The sequence below is a fragment of the Ischnura elegans genome, chromosome 2 (assembly GCF_921293095.1).
Source record: "Ischnura elegans chromosome 2, ioIscEleg1.1, whole genome shotgun sequence".
Classification (NCBI taxonomy): Eukaryota; Metazoa; Arthropoda; class Insecta; order Odonata; family Coenagrionidae; genus Ischnura; species Ischnura elegans.
Window position 1 is genome coordinate 82,112,401 of NC_060247.1, and position 21,463 is coordinate 82,133,863.

Genomic DNA, 21,463 nt, shown 5'->3' on the forward strand with positions numbered 1-21,463 from the left:
GTGATTTGAAATAAATAATGACAGAATGAAGATAAAGCATTTCCAAATCATGGATTCCCGGTCGTTATTCAACTCAATTTTTCAAGATAGTTGCCGTATGCTACACTTTCCACCAGAAAAGTTGGCTAGGCAAACCCCATGGCCCCACTTATTAAAGACCCGGATAAGAGTTTTTTGCGACTGAAAAATCACCATGTCTATTAAAAACATGGAATGAATAAGTGTGAGGACCGAATTTGGGATTGTTTTGACCTACAAAGTTTTTATGTTCCTGAAATGTGGTTCACCAAAATCAGATACATCCCTGAAAGTACAACCCCACACCGTCATGATACATATGACCCACACATGTTACTTCCCCTTCAAGAGACTTCTCCTCTGCCAATGGAGGTGCATTTGGATCATTAAAATTTTCATTTTGCTGGACAAAAAGTTTTTTTTCACCATATTTACAGCAAACTGTACATTTTTACTGACTTTTTATACTTTGTTTTCAGCCCTTTTTAAACTGCTTTGTGAAGCTTTTATTTACCACAATATAGGAGCCCAATATATCATGCAAGAAGGTCAGCTTCGAGTGCGAATGCTAGTACCAGATGAAGGGGTTATGGGGTACTCCATTAATTAACCTCACTTCAATAAAATAAACGAAAGTAAATTCGACCACGTTTATTGCGATACACTTGCTCTATGTCTCTCACGTGCGATAGTCCTTCTCTGTTGCAGTTTCGTCAGCGTCCCCCTCTCGCAGCGCTTTCCTGGTGCTAGGTTCTGCATACACTGGAAGCGGCAGCAGGGACCTCAGGGTCCCAGGGCAACGACCTCAGCCAGGTGGCTGGCCTTGGTGATGGCGCTTGAAATTAAGAGCTCCGCCACACCAGGCATTGGGCACTATTTTAAATGAAGGAAAGCACTATTAATTGATGAAGTACACAAATTTGTTTAAGATATATTTCATTGCAATTTGAAAACCAAAGCTCAGGGGAGCAGGGGAGACAAAAGAGCTACCAAGTGTTGGGGTCTGGAGTCTGCTTCTTAGATGGGGAGTTGTTTGAGTATACTTGAGAACAAGGATCAATTGCATCCTCATGAACATCGCATCTCATTCCCAGAATTTTTATTCCTTTTTATTTTGTATTTTATAAATCCAGGCAATAAAGCTGGATCCACCCACACATCATACAACGCTTAATTTATGAATTTTTATCATTATGAGGTTTTATTGAAAGAGTATGAGGAGTTTCCTACCACACTCTGTTTTTACTTTATTAGCAATGCGTGGTGGTGCTTTCCATTTGAAGCAATTGAAGCACTGGCTGTTCATCTGATGTGGGTAGCTGCAGCAACATACTGTGCGACTATCTGCCCAAAAAATTTGCTGGCAACTCTCATTGGAGTATTAGGCATGGCTCATTTCAGTTTAGGTAAGGATAATAATTCTAATTTAAAATTGTTTCATGACTTTAAATATCTAAGCTAAGTTTGTGTGCATTAGAAGTGATAACATAAATTTCCCAAAGCCCTTCCAACTCACAAATAGCAATAAACCTCCCCTATTTGGTTAAAACAATAGGTCTCCTGATTATTCCTCTGTGGACCCTTGTCTTTATCTGAACAAATAATTCTCCAGAGATCCAATTTTTTCCAATTAAAACTAATAAAATTTGTAAATTATTAAATTTTAAAAAGATTAGACCACATAAAATATTTCAATTAAGGAGGCTGGAACAAGCTTTAGGAAATGGCTCTTTTGTGGCAACAAAATGAGGTCAACCTATCACTAAGAACATGATTATAATGGTTATAAATGTATCAAAACATTTTGAAGGCTTATTTTATAATGCTGGACTTAAACTGTCACTAATGAAAAGACAAATTTTTGTGCAGCAACTTCCATAAAATTAATAGGACTTTCAATTAGATCACCCTGCATAATTCTTCTGAAGAAATCCTACCAGAGGTTATTATTTTTTATTGAGATAATCCACATTTCTATTTCTTTTGATTAAAAATGATTACAACAGAACACTATTTTAATTATGCATTATGCTAAATGCTCAATGCAATAAAAAGTGCTTCCATGATAAGCAGATGCAAATATTCACAGTACATATCTGTATTTTTCCTGTAGATATACCTATCTATCAATTATGTTTATTAATATAGGTAATCAGTAGAAGTCTACATTACTATAAAAAACAAAATATTAATGTAAAATATGGTTATAAAATATTCGCAGTACATTAGTTGATCGCAATAAAGTAGATTATAAGGTGCTTTGAAAGTTACATCAAGAAAAAATTAAAATTTTGGTAATACATACCTTGAAATACGATGGCACTTTTATTTTCAAATCCAATTCAGATGGAGGTATGATATCTTAACAAAGTTCCGGCAAAGGCAAAGTAATTAGGTCTAAAAAGACTTTTTATACCTAAATTTGAGTTTATTGTAGAAACTTAAGCATCTAGAAAAGCAAAATGTATGTGAGTGTGGTCTCCATCTATCCCTATCCAGTAGTGAGCAGTAAAACACATCTATTTTCTTCAGTAAGGCATAAGGGGGAAAGTGGGTATTGGACATCAAAGATCTTGTGGAAATTCTAGCTTGATCTTGTTAGGCTTAAAAAAATCCCTGCTCACAATTCCCCACAAAAGGGTAATGCTTCAGAGGGCCCACACACAATGTGGGCCCAGACTTTTACTGGACAAGTCTGGATGACAGAAAAACATAATAAAGTTACCAAAAGAGTAAAGCAAGTTTGAATCCAAATGAAATTTCAAAATACCACCAGAAATTCATGAGGGATCATCCACAGCATATGTGAGAATCACTGGTCCTAAGCAGGTATGTGACAGTTTTTAACAGAGATTGAAATCCAGCAAGATATCTTTGAAAAGGAAAGCCAAAATTCAGCACGACCTCAGCTTCCATGCTGAAAGAATGAAGCCATTTCAGTAAGAAATTTACATAAAAATCTTTTGTAAACAGGATTTTAGGCTACTTTTGCCTTCAGGCTACTTTGGCTAGATCTGACTTCTTGTCATCTGCTGTGGATGGCATGGTACCAGGACACATTATAATCATGGGCCTCTACGGCTCTATGGGTACATTCAAATGCATTGAGTCATGCAGTGGATTGGACCACTCCGTAGACAATAGCTGGTCCCCACTTCCTCCAGAAAGTAATTGAAAAAATATTTCTACAGGATAATAATTAATAGTGAAGCAAAAACATGCTAATTTAATATATTTTATTATGTCCACAGTTTTTTTTCACTCTCCCTTGGATTTCAAGACACATGTATTATTTCTAGTATTGTAAAACAAATGCATTTCATTTCTAAATGCGAGGGTAAACTTAAAAGTAAGGTCTTCAATTTTTTTGTTATTAAATGTGACATTTCTTTATACTGTTGGTTGCATCATTGGAAAGGTCATGGTTTCAGCTTTTTTTGATGTAGTCATCCTGCGGCTCAATGACTTTCCTCATTCGCACGATGAACTATATTAAATCCCGTCGTCATACCAGCTTCCATCCGTGTTGCGAAGATAGGTGTTGGCCTCCTCTTGTACCTCATAGTCCATCGTGAACTTCATCCCTACTAGGTGTTTCTTCAGGGCAAGCAACTTGTGGAAATCATAGGGTGATAGAGTCCAAAAATCATTTTCTTCCTCTTCAAAACAGCGCACAACTTCTTCCACACATTCCACGCGCTGCCTCTAGTGATCTTCGGTGAGGTGTTTGGGCACCCACATGGCAGTGAACGTTTATGCGGCCGATACGGAACTTGAGGCACTATGTACGTTTTTAGAATACATACATTTTCACAGTAAACTTCAACCAATTGGTGATTAATGTCAAGAGACCTTTTCCCTTGTCAAAAATCATAAGACAGACCGAATTTCACTCGTGGATGGAGATGTGAGGGGAAGCTCCACGGAGACAGCTGCTGTGCCAACAATGAACGGTCGACAATGCTTTATGCCCAGGGTGGTAGTGGAGGAACCAAGGAACATGGTGGTGTAGGCAGATTGCACCTAGTGCTTCATGTGATGATGCAATGACTTAGGAGAGCTTACTTTTAAGTTTACCTTCATATATCATTATGTCCTTGGGATAGGTGTGCCATGTGTATACTTTGAATAATCAAACGAAATATTATTTGTCCTGCAGGAAGAGGAAGTGGTAGTTTTGTTGGAGGATTTTTATTGGGGTCCGTTGGTACGCGACAATCCTTCAGAATCATGGGATACTTGGCAGCTGCTGGTGGAGTTTTATATGGACTGCTACATTATTTCTGGCTGAAAAAACTAGAGACGCCACCAGACATGGACAAGGATGGAGGGGATACAGGAGAAGAGGTACCAGAAGGCAAAGGTAGCTTAGTGATTCCATCTATTTCACACCCTAAAGATCTCCCAAAAGTACAGCCTATAGTTGCCTTCTATGTTATAAAATCTAAATTTAGCAAATTAGCTTATGGATATCAGGATAAGCATATGGTATACTAAGCAGCAGCTCTTTACCCTCATTGAATATTTATGAGTGCAGCTGCTCAGTTACTCTTTCCTTGGGTTCTTATTTTGCTCCAAAATCATAGGTACATACCATTGGAGTAGCTATTTCTTTTACTCGACTTTATTTGCATTCACAGAATCAATTGTTTATCCCTAAGAATTGCTGATCAGCATTGATGTATATCATGATATTTTTCCATCAACTTATTTCTTAAATCTTGAAGCTTCAAGGTTAACTACAAGAAACTGAAAGAAGAAGGTATTTGGTTAACTTCTACAAGGAAACTTTCTCAGACTATATACACGACATTTTCTTCCCTAGATATTCCTTCTTAAGATTCAGGTAGAGGAGGATAATTATGAAAATATTAATGGAGACCCAAATTAAAAAACATGAGAGGTGCAAATGATATGCCAATCCCGAGGAGTAAGCTGTTGCTGAACACAGCCTCAACCAAAACCATCGCATGCAGTTTGACAACACTCAGCGTCTTTGCAGATCCAGTGGATATTGGATTCAAGTAACCAAGGACACTGTCTAGATAAAGTTGGCATATAAAAACATTCAACCGTGACATGGGCTACACAATCAGCCAAAAATGTAGAGACCAGTGCTGAAGAAAATCAATATAACTCGCAGGAACCTATACCCTTTTTCCAAACTGACGGCTGCTGGGTGGTAGAGAGCCAGTAGCCTATCAGAAGCACTATCCCTTGCACCTCAATGTTGCCCTCCATCCCTTCCCTCTTCCCCTCCATCCGGCCAACCAGTGTTGCCAGCCCTTGGAAATAACTGTACTTTCGGGGGCGGTGGACAAACGCTGTGCAATCTCAACAGATTTGGCAACACTGCTATCTGTAGAGCGATCTACACTGCACGGAAGTCATAGAGAGGCTGCGGCCTCCTCCTCACTTTCTCCTGTCACTCTTCTGTGATTGGTTATAAGAGAGGGTGGGTCTCGAGCACGCTCAAGGTCAGCCGCTGTCACTTCAGAAAAAGGATGTAGGAATAACTGACAGCAGCTAACCAATGAACTACATATGTATTGAGTTTGGGTGCACCTGCAGTCAGGAGCTTTTAAGTCACTACACAATTGACTCAAACCTTAATGCCCCAAGGATGATGATGGAGTTAGCCATTGAAACGTTCTAAATGCCTGATCAACTTACTTGGTGGAAAACCCGAGAAAAACTCATCCAAATCGTACACCAGGAAACATAAAGTTTTACCTGAAAGACTCATATTGTTTGCTATTCATTTATTAATATAAACATCTGTGAAAACATAAATGGCAGAATGGAGCAGTATCAATGCTAATTATTTTAACATTGATATGATTGTTTCAACAGCCATAGTAGAAGCCCTCATATCAATTGTCATTTTGTGGTTCAGCTTAAGTCTGTTGATAGCACTTTTCCAGTCTCACAGGAAATTTGAGTGTTGGAATTCTGCCTAACCCTTCTTTACTAAAAAAGTGCATTTAACAGTATCGATAAGAGAACTCCTACAGTAAGTATTGTACTGGTCCGATCACACGATCCCTCCCGATATGCTGGATTTTCCCCAGGATTTCTTATAGGATGAATGATCCAGATTCCCATACACAACTGAGTTTGCTAGTCGGTCGACTCAGATTAAAGTGACCGGGCCGTCAAATAACGGGTGATGCCCCTGGAATCACACTTTTAATTGAATCAAAAGGGCATGGATAGGGTTGACCTGGGTTCCGCAATAATCGAGTTGACGTCTTAAGTAATGCACTCGAAGGATAGGAAAAATAACAATGTTGCCTTTGAATCATGAACAATATTGTGATTTCTGCGATAACATTTAATGAACTTCAAGATTTATGATTCAACGTCGTCACCCACAACACTCACTTCACACACGCACGGCTTCTCCTCAAATACCCTCAAAATCACACGTCGTCTCCTATAAATACCTTTTTAAAACACTAAACAAAACTCCTCCTCCTAAACTCCGCCTCCTAAACAAAATAGACTTTAAGCCACACGCCATCTCCTAAAATGTACTTTAGAACACAGTCTTCTATAAATGCCCTTTTACACCTAAGGCTTCACCTCAAAATACAATTGGGAAATTTACTTGTTTGATTCTCATTTTGGTTAAATGTTCATTGGAAAAAAATTGAGCAAATAATAATTATTGGTGAACTGAACAAGAAAAATGTGACTTCAATAATTAGCCCTGCTGTTACTGCAGAATTGGCAATACAGGCATCCCCCGAGTTACGTATGTCTCGACTTACGTAAATCCGTACTTACGTAAGCGATAACCGTATTTCAAATGATTACGTTAATTTTCGAATGCGAGCGCGAAGAAGTAGATATTCGCTCGTACAACTTATGGTAGAAAAAATATCGAATAGTTATAGAGTTTTTTACGTGCTAAAAATAACAAAGTGACCCATTTTTGTCATTCCTCGAAGGAAATTTCATTAATTTCTGTAGAAAAATCGCTTATAAATCCCAAGTCAGCAATCAACGTGAAAATTTGCAGTTCTAGCGATGGATGTGGTGGCGTATGTGGTTGCGCTCATTTCTTTACGATACAACTTGTTATACAGCAATCTCTGAAGTGCCAACGCAAAGGTTCGACTTACGTAAATTTCGACTTACGCATAGTCTGCCGGAACGCATCTCTTACGTAACTCGGGGGATGCCTGTAACCACAAAACAGGATAGCTCAAAGTTTCTAATCAACGTCGTTCGACACAGGAAATATGGTGGGGGGGGAAAGAGTAACACGCGGTGGCAAAGATTCTCACGAGCGTTCTCCAGGCGAAGTCTCTTCCAAAGAAAATAATTCTGGATGCCGAGGTAGGCAAAATTGAGGGCAAATTACTGAAACTCACGCCAGCCCATCAGCACCTCGTTGATTGTTAGAAGGACCCCTTGATGTCAGGCCTCGTTTTCCTTGCATCGTGGACTCTCCCAGTTCCTCCTTTTTTCCTTCTCGTAGGATGAACAGTTGATTTCACCTGGCTTTCGTTACTTGCAATTGGTGGTTGGCCAAGTATGGGCTACAAGTGGTGTGGCGGACAACACAGCAGATCACTCGTATCAGCTTAGGAGGCAGACAGCACAGTAAAAATGATGACATGAGAGACAGAACCCCCTAGGCTGATGTAGCCTGAGGAGAGGGTTATATAACCTTTTTCCCTACCCACAGTGCACTACTTCCTTGATCATCTGCTATAATGCGATTCATTTAGTCGAACTGGGCAATTCGAACGGTTGTACTACACTAGCCACTTGCTTTACACCAGTTTTCTTACTTCACTTAAATATAAACATTACATAATACACTTCTTAAAACAAAAAAAATAATACACTTCTTAACAAAGAAAAACAAGTATAATGAAAAATTTTCACCCAACCCTTAAATGCCCGCTATCGCTCCCATCTTTTGAGTGGCGATGACAAAAACTTTGTGACGGCAAGCAAATGGACATTGAAAAAAAAGAATGAGCCATCACAGTATATACCAATGAGGAGATTAAAAGATAATTGCTGCTGATAGGAGTTTTAGGCTTGATTAGACATAATAAGTCACATATGGCTAAAATAGGTAGAGCTTAGAAAACTAGAAGGCTGATTCCCCTTATTTCTGCACATATTCTAAAGCTTGACCACAATGATTCTGTTTTCTTAACTAATCTGGGCACCAAATGTATTTAAAAAAAACATGTAGTCTCAAAACAGAATGTTATATAAAGAGTGCCAATATGAATGATAGTTAATAAATTGGATGAAATATACACTACAGTGGTAGCTGCAGCTGTCTGCCTCCTAAGCTGATACGAGTGATCTGCTGTGTTGTCCGCCACACCACTTGTAGCCCATACTTGGCCAACCACCAATTGCAAGTAACGAAAGCCAGGTGAAATCAACTGTTCATCGTACGAGAAGGAAGCTGGCAGCACATGTGCAGCCAGCTTGCTGGCAAGTGGTGTAAAAGTATATCGTATGTTTCCAATCTCATTTTACAATGATGAGGTTTTGCAGTGTTATGAGATGTAAGGAGAGTACATGAGCGATGGATTTATTCAGCAAAATATAAATACTAAGCTAAAGATAATAAAGCATGGAAGGAAAAATCAACAATTAACAAATTCTGTGCTCTTAACGCCAATAAGTTACATTAATTATTTTTTTAGGCTCAATCATGAAAGGTTATCAGATTGATTAATATGCAAGCTAAAAAGTATTTGCGGTTCACTCAAGGGTCACGGTTCAACTTAAATCAATTTTCAACAATCCACTTGTCGATTATCATGAGCCTAAATATAATTTCTCCCTAGCAATGCACCTGATGCATGGGTTAAAATGTAGTCACTGGGAAAAAATTATTTTGCTGAATGCAAGGTTTCAAAAAATTTTTTTTTGCATTAGTATGTGATTTAATTAAGTTGACTCTCTCCAATGGTGGCTTACAATCAATTCTCTAGCAAGGGAGGTGGTTTACGCTTAAAACTCAATCATCCTCAAATCTTTGGGAGTTATGGTCCAAATGGATCCGCCCATAATATAACACCTCTCCAGATAAAACCCTTCTGATTTTTTTCTTGCTACAACCTCGGATTGAAGTACGACCTTATTTCATATCTTCTAAGGTCCTCCAAAAGAGGGACCTTTGGGCAGACTATATTTTTATTGCAGTTTACTTTAGGGATAGGTTTGGCCCTCAGCAGCCTTTGTATGTCACAATTTGGACTTAAGGCCTAAATATACTGTTTAGTCAACTATCGCTGCAATTTATTTTTTAGGAAGATAGCCTACTGGTTACAAACCAGACCAAAAAGCATAAAGTCCAGGTTCGGGTCCAGTCTAACTATTTTTTATGACTTATTTTATCCTTTAATTATAAACTAACAAGCCAAGGTTTATTTTATTGGGCCACGCACTACATTTCTGATGTTTTGACTTCGATTATAAATACAGCATGTGTCCCTGTGGAGACACTGAATAGAAATGAACCAGATGCATACATTGAAGTACCTAAAAATGGAAATATACAGGCACAGCATCCATTCAAATTGAAATATTTAAGTAGCAATGAGCAAACATAAATATTCAAGATTTAAGTTATCATCATGAGAAATCATGATGCATATCATGCTAAATTGAAATGTCTCCTCCTACCTCTTTAGATCCAGAACTGGCTAATCTTCATCCAGAAAAGGTGGTCACCCCAGCATTAGAGCGTCTTAGTTTGATGATTCAAGTGACACAGAGAGGCTCACTCACTGATATTCCTCATTACACCAAAGGATCAAATGACAGCGGCTTGAATGGAAGCAGCATCCTAGGGCATCACAAAAAAGGTACAGGTTTGGATAATAATTACAGATTGTTCAATTAACACCTTTCATTAATTTCAACATTCACTTCCATATAATATCAAAATCTTTAGAAATATCCATAAAATTTACAACTATGCATTTTAACCAAATTCAATGACAGAAAATAATCAGCCCTAAATTATAGCCATCGTTTATAATTAATCATTAATCAGTTTGTAGCAATTGCTATGCTGAATGAAATTCTTATGAAGTTGCTGTAGAGGAGCGTGTATTTCCATTTCATAATACAGATTGATTTGGCAGCCAAGATGGCTTGCTTATATCTTGGTGGCGAACTCTCTTCAATGCCGTGCTGTAACTTCCTCGAATATTCTGGAATTTCTCTGGAAAGAGACAGTAAAAGCACCGGCTGGTGCCCGGATTTGAACGCGGGCCGTCCGGCTGGAAGTCAAACACGTATCCACCGGTCCCACACCTTGGTGTGACAAATGATGTGCCACACTACTCCCCCCCTTGGAAGAGAGAGAGAGCATCAGCCACAAAACGGTCTGGCGGATGGACAGTGAGGCCAGAGCAAGTGGTAATATCAGGTGATGGCACCGATGGAGTAGGCTGAGAGTCCTCCTCAAGAAGATAGGCTGGCTTTAGACAGTCGATGGAAACAATGGAAGGTTTGCCATTGATGTTTAGAGTATAAGTCTTCTTACTGCAGCCGAGGATAGGGTATGGTCCCATGTACGGTGGTTGTAGGGCTGGCCGCACAGCATCTTGGTGAACAAAGATCTGGGAAGAGGTGGCCATGTCCTTGTTGATAAAGACATGTTGTGTGGTGATGTTGCGTGATGCTGGGGTTGGACGCAGCTGAGCCATGTGGTCATGCAGCTGGGAGACGAGATCTGTTGAGTCCACATGATGGGTGGAGTCAACGAAGAAGTCCCCAGGAAGACACAGTTGCTCCCCGAAGAGAAGTTTGGCAGGCATTGTCTGCAGGTCGGCTCTCTAAGTTGTGCGGAGGCCAAGAAGAACTGTGGGTAGTGCGTCCATCCATGAGTTGGAGAAGAGCACATGAGGCCGCCTTGAGAACGCGATGTATTTGTTCGACGAGTCCGTTGGCCTGGGGATGGCAGCTCGTGGTTTGGTGTAGTGTTGTTCCCAGTGTGGTGCTAAGTCACTGGAAAACAGAAGATACAAACTGGCATCCATGGTCGCCGGTGATGTGATGAGGACAGCCGTAGTGAGCGACCCATCCAAGAAGAAAGGCATGGGAAATGCTGTTGGCGGTGATGTCTACTAGGGGTTCTGCAACTGGCCAGTGGAAGAACTGAGCGATCATTGTAAGGAGATACTAGTAGCTGGCGCAAGGCATGAGAGGTCCCACCATGTCCATGTGTACGTGTTCGAAACGCCTGGTTGGCGGTATGAAATCACCGAGTGGCATTGTGATGTGACATGACACCTTACAGTGCTGGCAGGTGAGGCAGCTGTGAGCCCATGTGTGACAGTCCTTTCACATGGATGGCCAATGGGAGACAAGTTTTATGGTGGAGTTTGCACCAGGATGACTAAGGGAGTGGATGTTGTCAAAGATTTGCCGACAATATGGGGGAGAAATGTAGGGGCGTGGGGTTGGCATGGAAGTGTCGCTCCACAGTGAAACGTTTGTTCCAGGTACAGGCCTCCTGTGAAGCTGAAGATCTATACTGCTGTGGCTAGTCTGTTGAGTTCTTCATCATCGCCTTTGGAGCTATGAAGTCAATTGGAGCCGTTGTGGATATGGATTCTACCCTCGAGAGACAGTCCGCAACAACGTTGTCCAGTCCAGAGATGTGTCTCACGTCCATTTCGAATTGTGAGATGAATTCCAGGTGATTAAATTGACATAGTGAGCAGGTGTTGCTACTCTTATTTCTGGGGCCAAAGGCATAAGTCAGGGGTTTGTGATCAGTGAAGATGGCAAAATTGCAGACTTCTACGATCAGTCAAAAGTGCCTCACTGCTTGGTAGGCAGCGTAGAAATCACGGTTGTAGGCACTTCTCTACTGCTGGGAAGGCATTAGCTTATGAGAGAAGAAGCTGAGTGGTTGCCAGGAGTCTCCAGAAAGTTGCTATAGGATGGTGCCGATTGCAGTTGGGCTAGCATCGAAGCCATAGCAATCGCTACAGTGGTGACCCCGACAACAAACAACCATGGCAGACACAGAGCAACTTGCCAAACTTGAGGCACAACTCGACAAACTCCAACAGCAACTCACCGCACAGCCAATAGCTAGCATTTCTCTAAGATCAGCACCAACAGTCTCTGCAACACGACAGCATTTGGCAACCCTTTCATCATTGCAGGTCTCATTGCTTCCATTATCCTCCTTCACTGCTGCTATCTACCACATCACTCTGAAACTGCCACCTTTCTGGTCAGCGCAGTCTGAAATATGGTTTGCCCAGGTTGAAGGACAATTTTCTCTGGTCAACATCACCTTGGACCAGGCTAAATACAATCACATCGGGGTCACCACTGTAGCGATTGCTACACTGAAGGAAATTCAGATGAAGTTGCTTTAGAGGAGCATTTATTACTACTTCATAATACAGACTGGTCAATGGACTGTATTCAACCTTCATCTGGGCATTCTCAACTCCTTCCTGTGGATTACCTCAAACAGAAGATTCTCCATAGTAGGCAAGGAAAAAAATTCCTCTGGAAAAAGAATCGAACCTGATACCTTTGTCTTCCGAGGCAACTACGCAGACTTTTTGTGAAGCCATTTTATGTCCCTATCCTGTGTGTAAATGTACCACATAATTATACTCATAAAAATTCTGAAAGCAGACCTAAACCTCAGGACAAATCAAGATATAAATAATTGTCATACACGAAATAGATTTCACTCTGCTACCAATCCACCTCATCTTGCTCTGTTTAGCAAAGGGCCAATATGCATGGGTTCAAATTGTGTAATAAATTGCCATTAGAAATAAAAAGTGAGCTAAGACCTGATTGTTTTCAATCAAGATTGAAAAAAAATCTGAATAAGTCTTTCTGCAATGTAGACAAATTTTTGTAGAAGGACAAATAATGTATTTCGTGTCCAATTATTTTATTTTACAGTGAAGTGTACAATATAGCCATTTCATTGTATATATGTACTTTATTTAGTTAATGGTCTTATATAAGTACAAACATATCTTCCTAATATAATATATTGGCCTATGGGCCAATAAACCTATCATTTTTATAGCAAAAATTCCACAGAGAAAAAATCATTTGCCTTGACTGGGATTATTATTACTATTGCTAACAGGGATTATAAAAAAATGATCACTACGTTATCCAAGTTCCTTGATTCAAAATTTAAGCCCATAGAGAATAGCAAACCACCATTAATTTACTCTCTCTAGAACTGCTGAAAGTCTTGAACAGACCCGAAACTGTAAATTCTAGTTCCTCAAGAATGACTCCTTAACTCATTAATCCCCAGTGTTGCATACACGCAACATTATGAAATTTTAATTCTTAGAAAAATCCCTCACTCAGGATAATTTTTACTTCGGTTTACTGACATTTTGAAATATCTCTATTTCTATTTATGCTATTTTCGTTAAAATTTTCATTAAAATTTTAATATTTTTTAATTTAAAATTTGCTTTTTTCAAAGCATTGATGCACTACAAATTGTAAATGATATTTCACTAAGATTACTAGAGGAATCTAACTGCAGGTAATTTTTTTCTCTTAGTTCTAAGCTTCGTTATTCATCATGTTCAGTTCTGTCTTGATTGTTCATCATCACTACTACAAAGGTGGTTGTTGAAAATAATGTTGCGTGTACGCAACGATGGGAATTCTCTGGTCGACCACGGGGCTTTTCTCTAAGCATAAAGCAGCTCCTTTTTAAATGGACAACGTAGTACTCTGGTGACTCTTTAGCTGTATTTGTAGCATTCACATGTTGTGAGTAAACAAAGCAATGGTTGAATGGCATTTGGAATTCCATATGGTCATCCATACAAATTTTAGAGTCAACACTTTGTTACTTAGTTGAGCAAAGTTGTTGCGTACCTATGTGGGACCGGTACAGGGCAAGGTCATTCCCATGTAATATTACTTAGTGGATTGAATTCAGCTTTCGATGTATTCAATTTTAGGGACAATAGAATGACAGGTTGAGAAACGTATTACTTGAAGGAGGAGTATGACAGAAGGTGGTGTGTTCCTCTAGCCCCTCAGAAACAGAAACCCTCATTACTGAGTATGCACGCCTATCACCAATTGAGATATTTCACTTATTTATCACTGAAGAATTACTTGAATTAATTTTGAAAAATTCAAATGAGTATGCTAGAGAGAAAAATAACCATATGTTCACTCTGAGTATGGCAGATTTAAAAGAAATTCATCGGGATACTAATACTGTCGAGGTATAATACATTACCGCCCACTAACTTGTACTGGACAAACCATGAGGATATGTCTGTCCCAATATAGTGAGGTAATGTATGATGCGGAAAAGATTTCATAAAATTAAAAAAATATCTGCACCTCTCCGATGATTCTCGACTAGACAGAAGTGAGACATTCCGGCCTTTTCTCATTACACTAAACCAAAATTCCATTCAGTGTGGAATTTTCTAACAAATTATCCATTGATGAGCAAATTCTTCCATATTTCGGGTGGCACTCAGCTAAAATGCTCATCTGCAGGAAACCAATTAGATTTGGTTGTAAATTGTGGTGTCTAGCCTCATCTACAGGCCATTTCTATCAGCTTATGCCATATGACTGTACTATATTTGTTGAATTTTTTTAAGTCTCCAAAAATCTTACCATATATTTTTACAGTTTCTTCACCAGTTACAGTCTGTTGGCAACTCAAAGTGATAATGGTTATTTTACAGTGGGAACAGAAGGAGAAAATAGAATGGGAAATTGCGCAGTTATGTCATCGAGGGATTTGGCAAAAAACCAAAAAGGGATTTGACAGTTTTCATTTGACAAGTCAAAAGATATTCTATTAGTTCGATAGCATTTTAATTTTGTCGTCACCGTTGCTTCAAACTACTGTAATATTGAACCTATAGTAAGGACGAAAAGGTAAAGGTAAGGAAAAAAATAACTGGAGGCCGAAGAAAAGTGAACCGATTCCTCATGTCGTTCGAAATGTCATCAACGATTACAATGAGGAAATGGGAGGGGTAGATTTACACAATAATTCTGCTGCATGTCACAGTATCCAGATAAGAGGAAAAAATGGTGGTGGCCTCAATTCATAAATGGGCTCTACAGACTGTCCCAAGTGTCGTGTGTCATTTTTGACCTGTAATTTTAGTAACTTTCCGTAGAGCTATGTTCATGAAAATTGGCACACTTATGGGAAAAGGTCCTAAGTTTTGTTGAGTGTAAGCAAAATTTTAAAATTTTGACCATTTGACCTCACAATTTGGGTCCAAACCAAAAATTTGAATTTGCCTTATGGGGTTTAAATGTTAAAAAAATCGAGATAGAAAAATGTCTGAATTTCATTGACCAAGGTGTCAATTCTTATGGTATCGGACCCGAGAAACCCGAATATAACAATTTTATTTACGAAAATTCAACCGCTGACCCAGTAAGGTCACCGTCAAGGTCATAATAGGGTGGCAAAAAGAATAGCATACCGACAAAGGTGTCGATCTATGGGTTTTATAGGGTGCCCAAGTCATTGGTATTGTCCAAATACCCGTATTATTCACTAATTGACCTACGAGGGTCACAATGGGGGTCAAAGGTCATAGCGTTAAACGTCGGGCCATCGTGGCAACTAACGTGTCAAACCATAGGTTTTGAAGGGTCCCAAAGTCGGTTAGGCAGTTCATAAATCAGTATTGTTAGTTTTTTGACCTCCGAGGGTCACAATGGGGGTCAAAGGTCATAGAGTTAAACGTCGGGCCTTCATGACAACCAACATGTCAAACCATAGGTTTTGAAGGGTGCCAAAGTCGGTTAGGCAGTTCATAGATCCGTATTGTTGGTTTTTTGACCTCCGAGGGTCACAATGGGGGTCAAAGGTCATAGAGTTGAAATTCGGGCCATCATGACGGCCAACGTGTCAAACCATAGGTTTTGAAGGGTGCCAAAGTTGGTTAGGCAGTTCATAGATCAGTGTTGTTGGTTTTTTGGCCTCCGAGGGTCACAATGGGGATCAAAGGTCATAGAGTTAAACTTTGGGCCATCATGACAGCCAAAAAGTGGAACCATGGGTTTTACTGACTTGGGCACCCTTTAAGTATAGTGCAAAGGTGAATGTATGGTGATTTTACACCATGGTCACGGGCGAAACAATTCCTCAGTTAGACTTCCGGTCTGAGATCATAAAAATTTTACCAAGGCAAGAAGTACTTTCCAATACAAAGGCTGATGACATTTGGCATAAAAATTGGTGCGCATATGTGGGACGCTATAGGAAAAATGACATACCCCAGCATGTCCGTCAAGACAAAATAGGGCATTTCATCCAAAGGAATACTGATAACTCCCAGCAAAGATGTCAACTGTGCAAATCACATACAACTTTTGGGCTTGTAAAGTGCAATTTTTACCTTCATGCTGAATGTTTTCACAAATTTAATCGTAAGTGAAGATGAAAAATAAAAGATGCAAAGATGCAAGTTAGAAAATTTGATTTGTTATTTATATTTACCAGAGTTTTCCCAGTATTGCGTAAACACAACATTATGTAAATCATACACTATGATGAATATAATAATGTTTTATGCAAATTCATTTTAATTAAGTCTAAATAATCCGGGAAATACAAAAAGACCAAAGTTTAAAGCTCTACATACAGTCTGGGGAATAATTGGTTAAGCAGATTTTCGTTGCTAAACCTTCAAACACTCTTATTTCCACATGAGTCACATTTGTGATATTCTTCTCAAGATTTTACTCTAACTTAAAAAAAAAACAAATCATCAAATCATTTTCATCACTATGAACTAATTATATTCTAAAAAATCTTTACAGGTTTTCTGATGAGGGATTTTAATCAGCCTAGAAATTCAATAGCTACAGCTACCATACCATATTCTGGAACTGGAACACCAACGAATAATCGTAGACCTTACAAAGGAGGCTCTCCATTTGGTTCCCAACATCTCCTACAGCGAACTAGTAGTGTTGGTTCACCAGCAGGAAGGATATGGATTAAAGGAAAACAGCCAGCTTCCCCAAAAGGAATTTCAAAGTTAGCTCTGGAGGATGGAAAGTCAAGAGAATCGAAATCAGAAGAAAAGATCAAAGAAGAAGGTCAAAGCCAAAACAAGAGGCCTGACCCAGGAAAAAGTGCTGGGGAAAATGGCATAAAACAGCCGGAAAAAGAGTTGACAAGTGAGACTGACGAGGAAAATATTGGTGCCAGTGAAGTGGTTCCACAGGGACATGAAGGAGGTTCTGAAAAAGGACTTATAGCAAAGAAATAGTGGTTTCAATGTCAGTAGCCCATAATGCGTGAAAAATGAAAGCTATCACTGTAATCATACAAGTGAAATCAGACTCAATTGTTGGTAGCTGGAAATGGCAGTTGTTGAATTTTTATTTTTTCCAGGATTCATATCCTCAAAAAGTGAGCATAAAGCATAATGAAGTCAGTTTGTTTCATTGTGATCGAGTCAAATTGATTACCTGAAACTTTCCTTCTTCTGTTCAAAAAATAAACACATGCTGATCTTTCAAGGCCACCTTTGCTGTAGGCACTACTTCAGACATGTTGTGACTTGACTGTATTTGATAAAAAAAATTTCTTAAAATATGAAATTACAGTCTTACTCATTTTTTATTCATCTCAATTTCACCTCAACTCAATTCAATTTTTAAATACAAAAATTAAAGATTCTTGTAATTACAAACTGGTATTGTTGGCTCCCAAGTAAGGAGAATATAGTTAATAGACAAATGGCTTGCTCCTCCTAAATGAAAATCAAGTTATTGTAATTCATGGGAGGCCAAGTATTATGTATACTATACTTAAGGCCATTAGATTAAATTGACAGAGATCTTAATAACTTCCTGTAAAACCCTTAAATCTTAGGTTCACTTGCCAGCACTGAAATTACCCTTAACCTTCAAGTTCCACAGTCAAAATGTAGCCAAAAAAATTTTCAGCTCTGAATATTTATTCTAAGATCAAGAAGAAGAACCCACATGAGTTCAGAGAAGTCACGACAACATTAGTTGGCAATTAAACCACATAAATACCCGCTAATATGAACCAGAGCTGGAAAATTGCAGCTACCTACCACACACACAGGCCACAAGTCAGACCAGAGACATAGGTACTCCTCAATGTAAATAATACTATGATGCAGGTAAAGCAGGCATTGAATACTGAAAATGGTGCCAAAGGCACTGTCAGTATATTTAGCAGTGACCATTAATAGACAAAAGTATCCCTAAAGGTTCTCTCCAATGATAACTAAAATGTTCCAGCATTGGACAGTAAAGATGGTAGTCACTGTCTATAGGGTTGTCACTAAGGTTACATCTCACCCTGGTCTAAATTTACCAACTTGTGTTTGTTTACAGCTGTTGCGGTTGATGTTTCCTAGCAAGCCATAATGATTGCACCTCAGTGTTTGCATTAACTTTTTGTGAGTCCATAATATTTATCAAGTTTCAGATTCTCCAACTATTGTTCATATGATGTATAATTTGCATAAAAATAATAAATTATTTCTATATAAATAAAATATTTCTGGTTGATTCTAACCTACAATTAGGTGACAATGCAACTTCACCGCACTGTAGTTCTCGGAAAAGGGTGAGCCATAGGTGACACTTGCCTTCATGATAAGTCTTGATAACATTTAAAACAGAAATTTAACTGTTGAATTTGTACACCATCAGATTAGTAGATTCCCCCTTGGCCGAAGAAGGAATTTTAGCTTATCAATCAGCTAGAGGGGAGCATGCGTCAAATTTCCAAATCAAGTAAACCTTTTGTTTTATTTTACTTTCCAAACCATTAAGCAAAGGTTTTGTAGTGCCAAAATATTGGTAAAAGTTATTTTTCCTTTTTAATGCTTGATAGTAGTCATTCTCCCAAGAAACTAATTGTTCCTCCCAAAATTAAGCTAAGTAACAATTGAGATTGACATGCTTGGGATATAAAGTACTGCCATAAGGAGGACTTAATTGTACCAATGGACTCAATGGTGCATGGAGAATAAATGGGCTCAATGGTGCAAGAGGCCGCTGGACTGCTTGGAGGATGAAATTTTAATCTTTTGTTGCCAAGTATTTTCACTCTATAAAATAATCACAATCATTTTATGAGTAAGAATCGAATTTCATGCACCTAAGATTCAAAAACATGAAGAAAAAGACAACTTTCAGAAACTTCAGTTGCAGTGGCACATGGTATGTGCGACTAATCGAGTGATAGGTTAATATTTGAACATTTTCCTCAGCTTTTTCTACCCATACAATGTTCACAAGAATTAATTTCTTTGAGAAAAGTGAGTTTCGCAAGCCTATTCAAGTTATGGGGTTAAACATTACTCATTGAACTGTAAGTTACAATTGTGCATTTAGTCTGAAATGGTGTTTATTAATTAACATTACATTTAATTCACAACAAGGCTGACAAATTCACTATATGATGAATACCCTATAGCAGGGGTCTCCAATTTATTAGGCTACGAGGGCCACATTCCAAGTTCTGAATTGCCCTGCAGGCCGGATAGTAAATTTGCCGATTGCTGAAGTATACGATATTTGATACTTGAAACGATTGCACGGGCCGGATCCGGCCCGTGGGCTGTATTTTGGAGACCCCTGCCCTGTAGTATAAATGATAGGAAATCTAATTTTCTAAGTTACACACTCATAAAGCTTCTCTAATTGATTTTATTTTTACAGAATTGTTTACCATTACCCATACTTTCAGTTTTGGCATTACCTTCGACGAAAAACTGATTCCTTAATCTTGGGTATATTTTCCATTACTCACTCACAATCAGTGATTCAACCAGATAGGTGAGGGTAGGGCTTGACTACTACAATGAGCAACGTAGTAAATGGGGAAGGAAAAGACCACTTTTTTAACTTCGTCGCATTCTATGCATGTAGAAACCTAGCTCTGTTCTGTTCAAATAAAACCATACATAACGCAGTTACTATCCCTCTCCATCAATCCTCAGAGGACAGGTACGTTTTTATATGTTTTGCGCGCTGATTGCGGCATTTACGCAAAATTTTTATTTCTATTTGGATATCTAGCACTTGGGCACTTACCCTCATCATTAGGATCGCCAAGGGATTTAACCAAACCATACTTCGTGGCAGGGGTTGCCACCTTCACAGGAGGTCTCTTCTGCACTGGCTTGCAGCTAAAATCGTGAACTTCCACAGCCCAAGGGTTAAACACACCTTTGCTTACTTCCATTCCAGTCAGTTTCACCCCCTATTAATTAGGATTTATTTGGAATTTAGCATCAATACAAAGACCCATATCCACTCTCTTTTCCCATTTTTTTCCCTCAAATTATCTTCTGTATCATTTCTCTCATACTATTTATGTGGATGGGACCAGATGTTTAATAGATATCAGTTTTCCCCTCATGTACTTGTGAAGATTTCAAAATGATAGTTTCATAACAAATTTAAAAAATGAACTGGTTGAAGGGGTTGGTAATCTAATCGGCGGAGATTTCAGTTATGTGACATGTGTCACTGAGTGAAGGGTCTGGGTTAAAACATTAGGTTTAACAACTCAAAAACTTTTTGGGCCGAAAGCTCTTTTGTATGTATGAAGTATGTGGGCTTCAAGGTGATTCCATGCAGAAGATTTATCATGTGTTCCTCGCTGGATTATACAATGAGAATGCCTAACAATGTCAAGAGTGGCCATTGCTGGGAATTTATTGTTGCTAGCCATTTCAATTAAAATGGCTGGATAAGTGTGAAGTAACGTTTTCAAACCAGAGGTTACTAACGTACGCCCTGCCGAGTTCAAGAACTCTTTCCACCTGTTGGTGACACAAATGAGGGAAAACTCAACAAAATACAAACAAAACTGAATAGAAAAAATCAACTAGGCAATATATTTCCAAAAATCTAAACAACAAATAATACAAACCAAGATTTGAAAATGATGACCCTTACCCTTGGATAGCAAAACTTGGTCGGTGTATGGCGACAGTGGGCGAGGTTCGAACACCACACTAGTTGCACCACAAGAGAAAGACTTGCACAAGTGGGAGTTATATCGAGGAGAGGAAATAAGGAGAGGTGTTGCTTCCTTGAGGGGCCAGAGCAGTTGGATTGAGTACCCGGGGTGGGCTTGTGGGGTTACACTCCCGAGGGTCGAGATCTAAGTCAGAGACTTTTACACCCGTACTCCTCAAGAGGGGGAGGAAGGAAAGGAAGCGATAAAGCGTTATGATAATGAGCCTGACAATGCCTCCGGGAGAAGGATAGGGATTGAAGGAATGGGAAGTAAAAATCCCTCACCGCCATTATGGCGATGAGAGCTTCCACAAGCGAAACCATGATTTGAAGTTCCTAGAGAAATGGAAGAATATTCCAAAAAGTAAAATATTCCACAGATTTTTCTGTAGATATAGAGTCGAGGAGTGGGGTGAGG

The 21,463-nt window shown here is 39.0% G+C and overlaps 1 protein-coding gene and 1 long non-coding RNA gene across 2 annotated transcripts in view; one reads left to right on the plus strand and one right to left on the minus strand.

Moving 5' to 3' along the window:
• Positions 1-17,873, plus strand: part of LOC124154065 — a 34,218-nt gene extending 16,345 nt beyond the window's left edge. The window contains exons 8-11 of the mRNA XM_046527567.1: positions 1,273-1,424; positions 4,178-4,381; positions 9,696-9,869; positions 16,846-17,873. Of these exons, the coding sequence (XP_046383523.1) occupies positions 1,273-1,424; positions 4,178-4,381; positions 9,696-9,869; positions 16,846-17,300 (985 nt within the window). The 3' untranslated portion in view covers positions 17,301-17,873. The remainder of the gene's footprint in view (positions 1-1,272; positions 1,425-4,177; positions 4,382-9,695; positions 9,870-16,845) is intronic.
• On the minus strand, positions 655-9,772 carry LOC124154066. Its single transcript, XR_006863818.1, has 2 exons — positions 9,688-9,772; positions 655-891 (listed from the first exon to the last, which is right to left on the minus strand). It is a non-coding gene; the product is annotated as an uncharacterized LOC124154066 (long non-coding RNA).
• Positions 17,874-21,463: the final 3,590 nt, after the last annotated feature.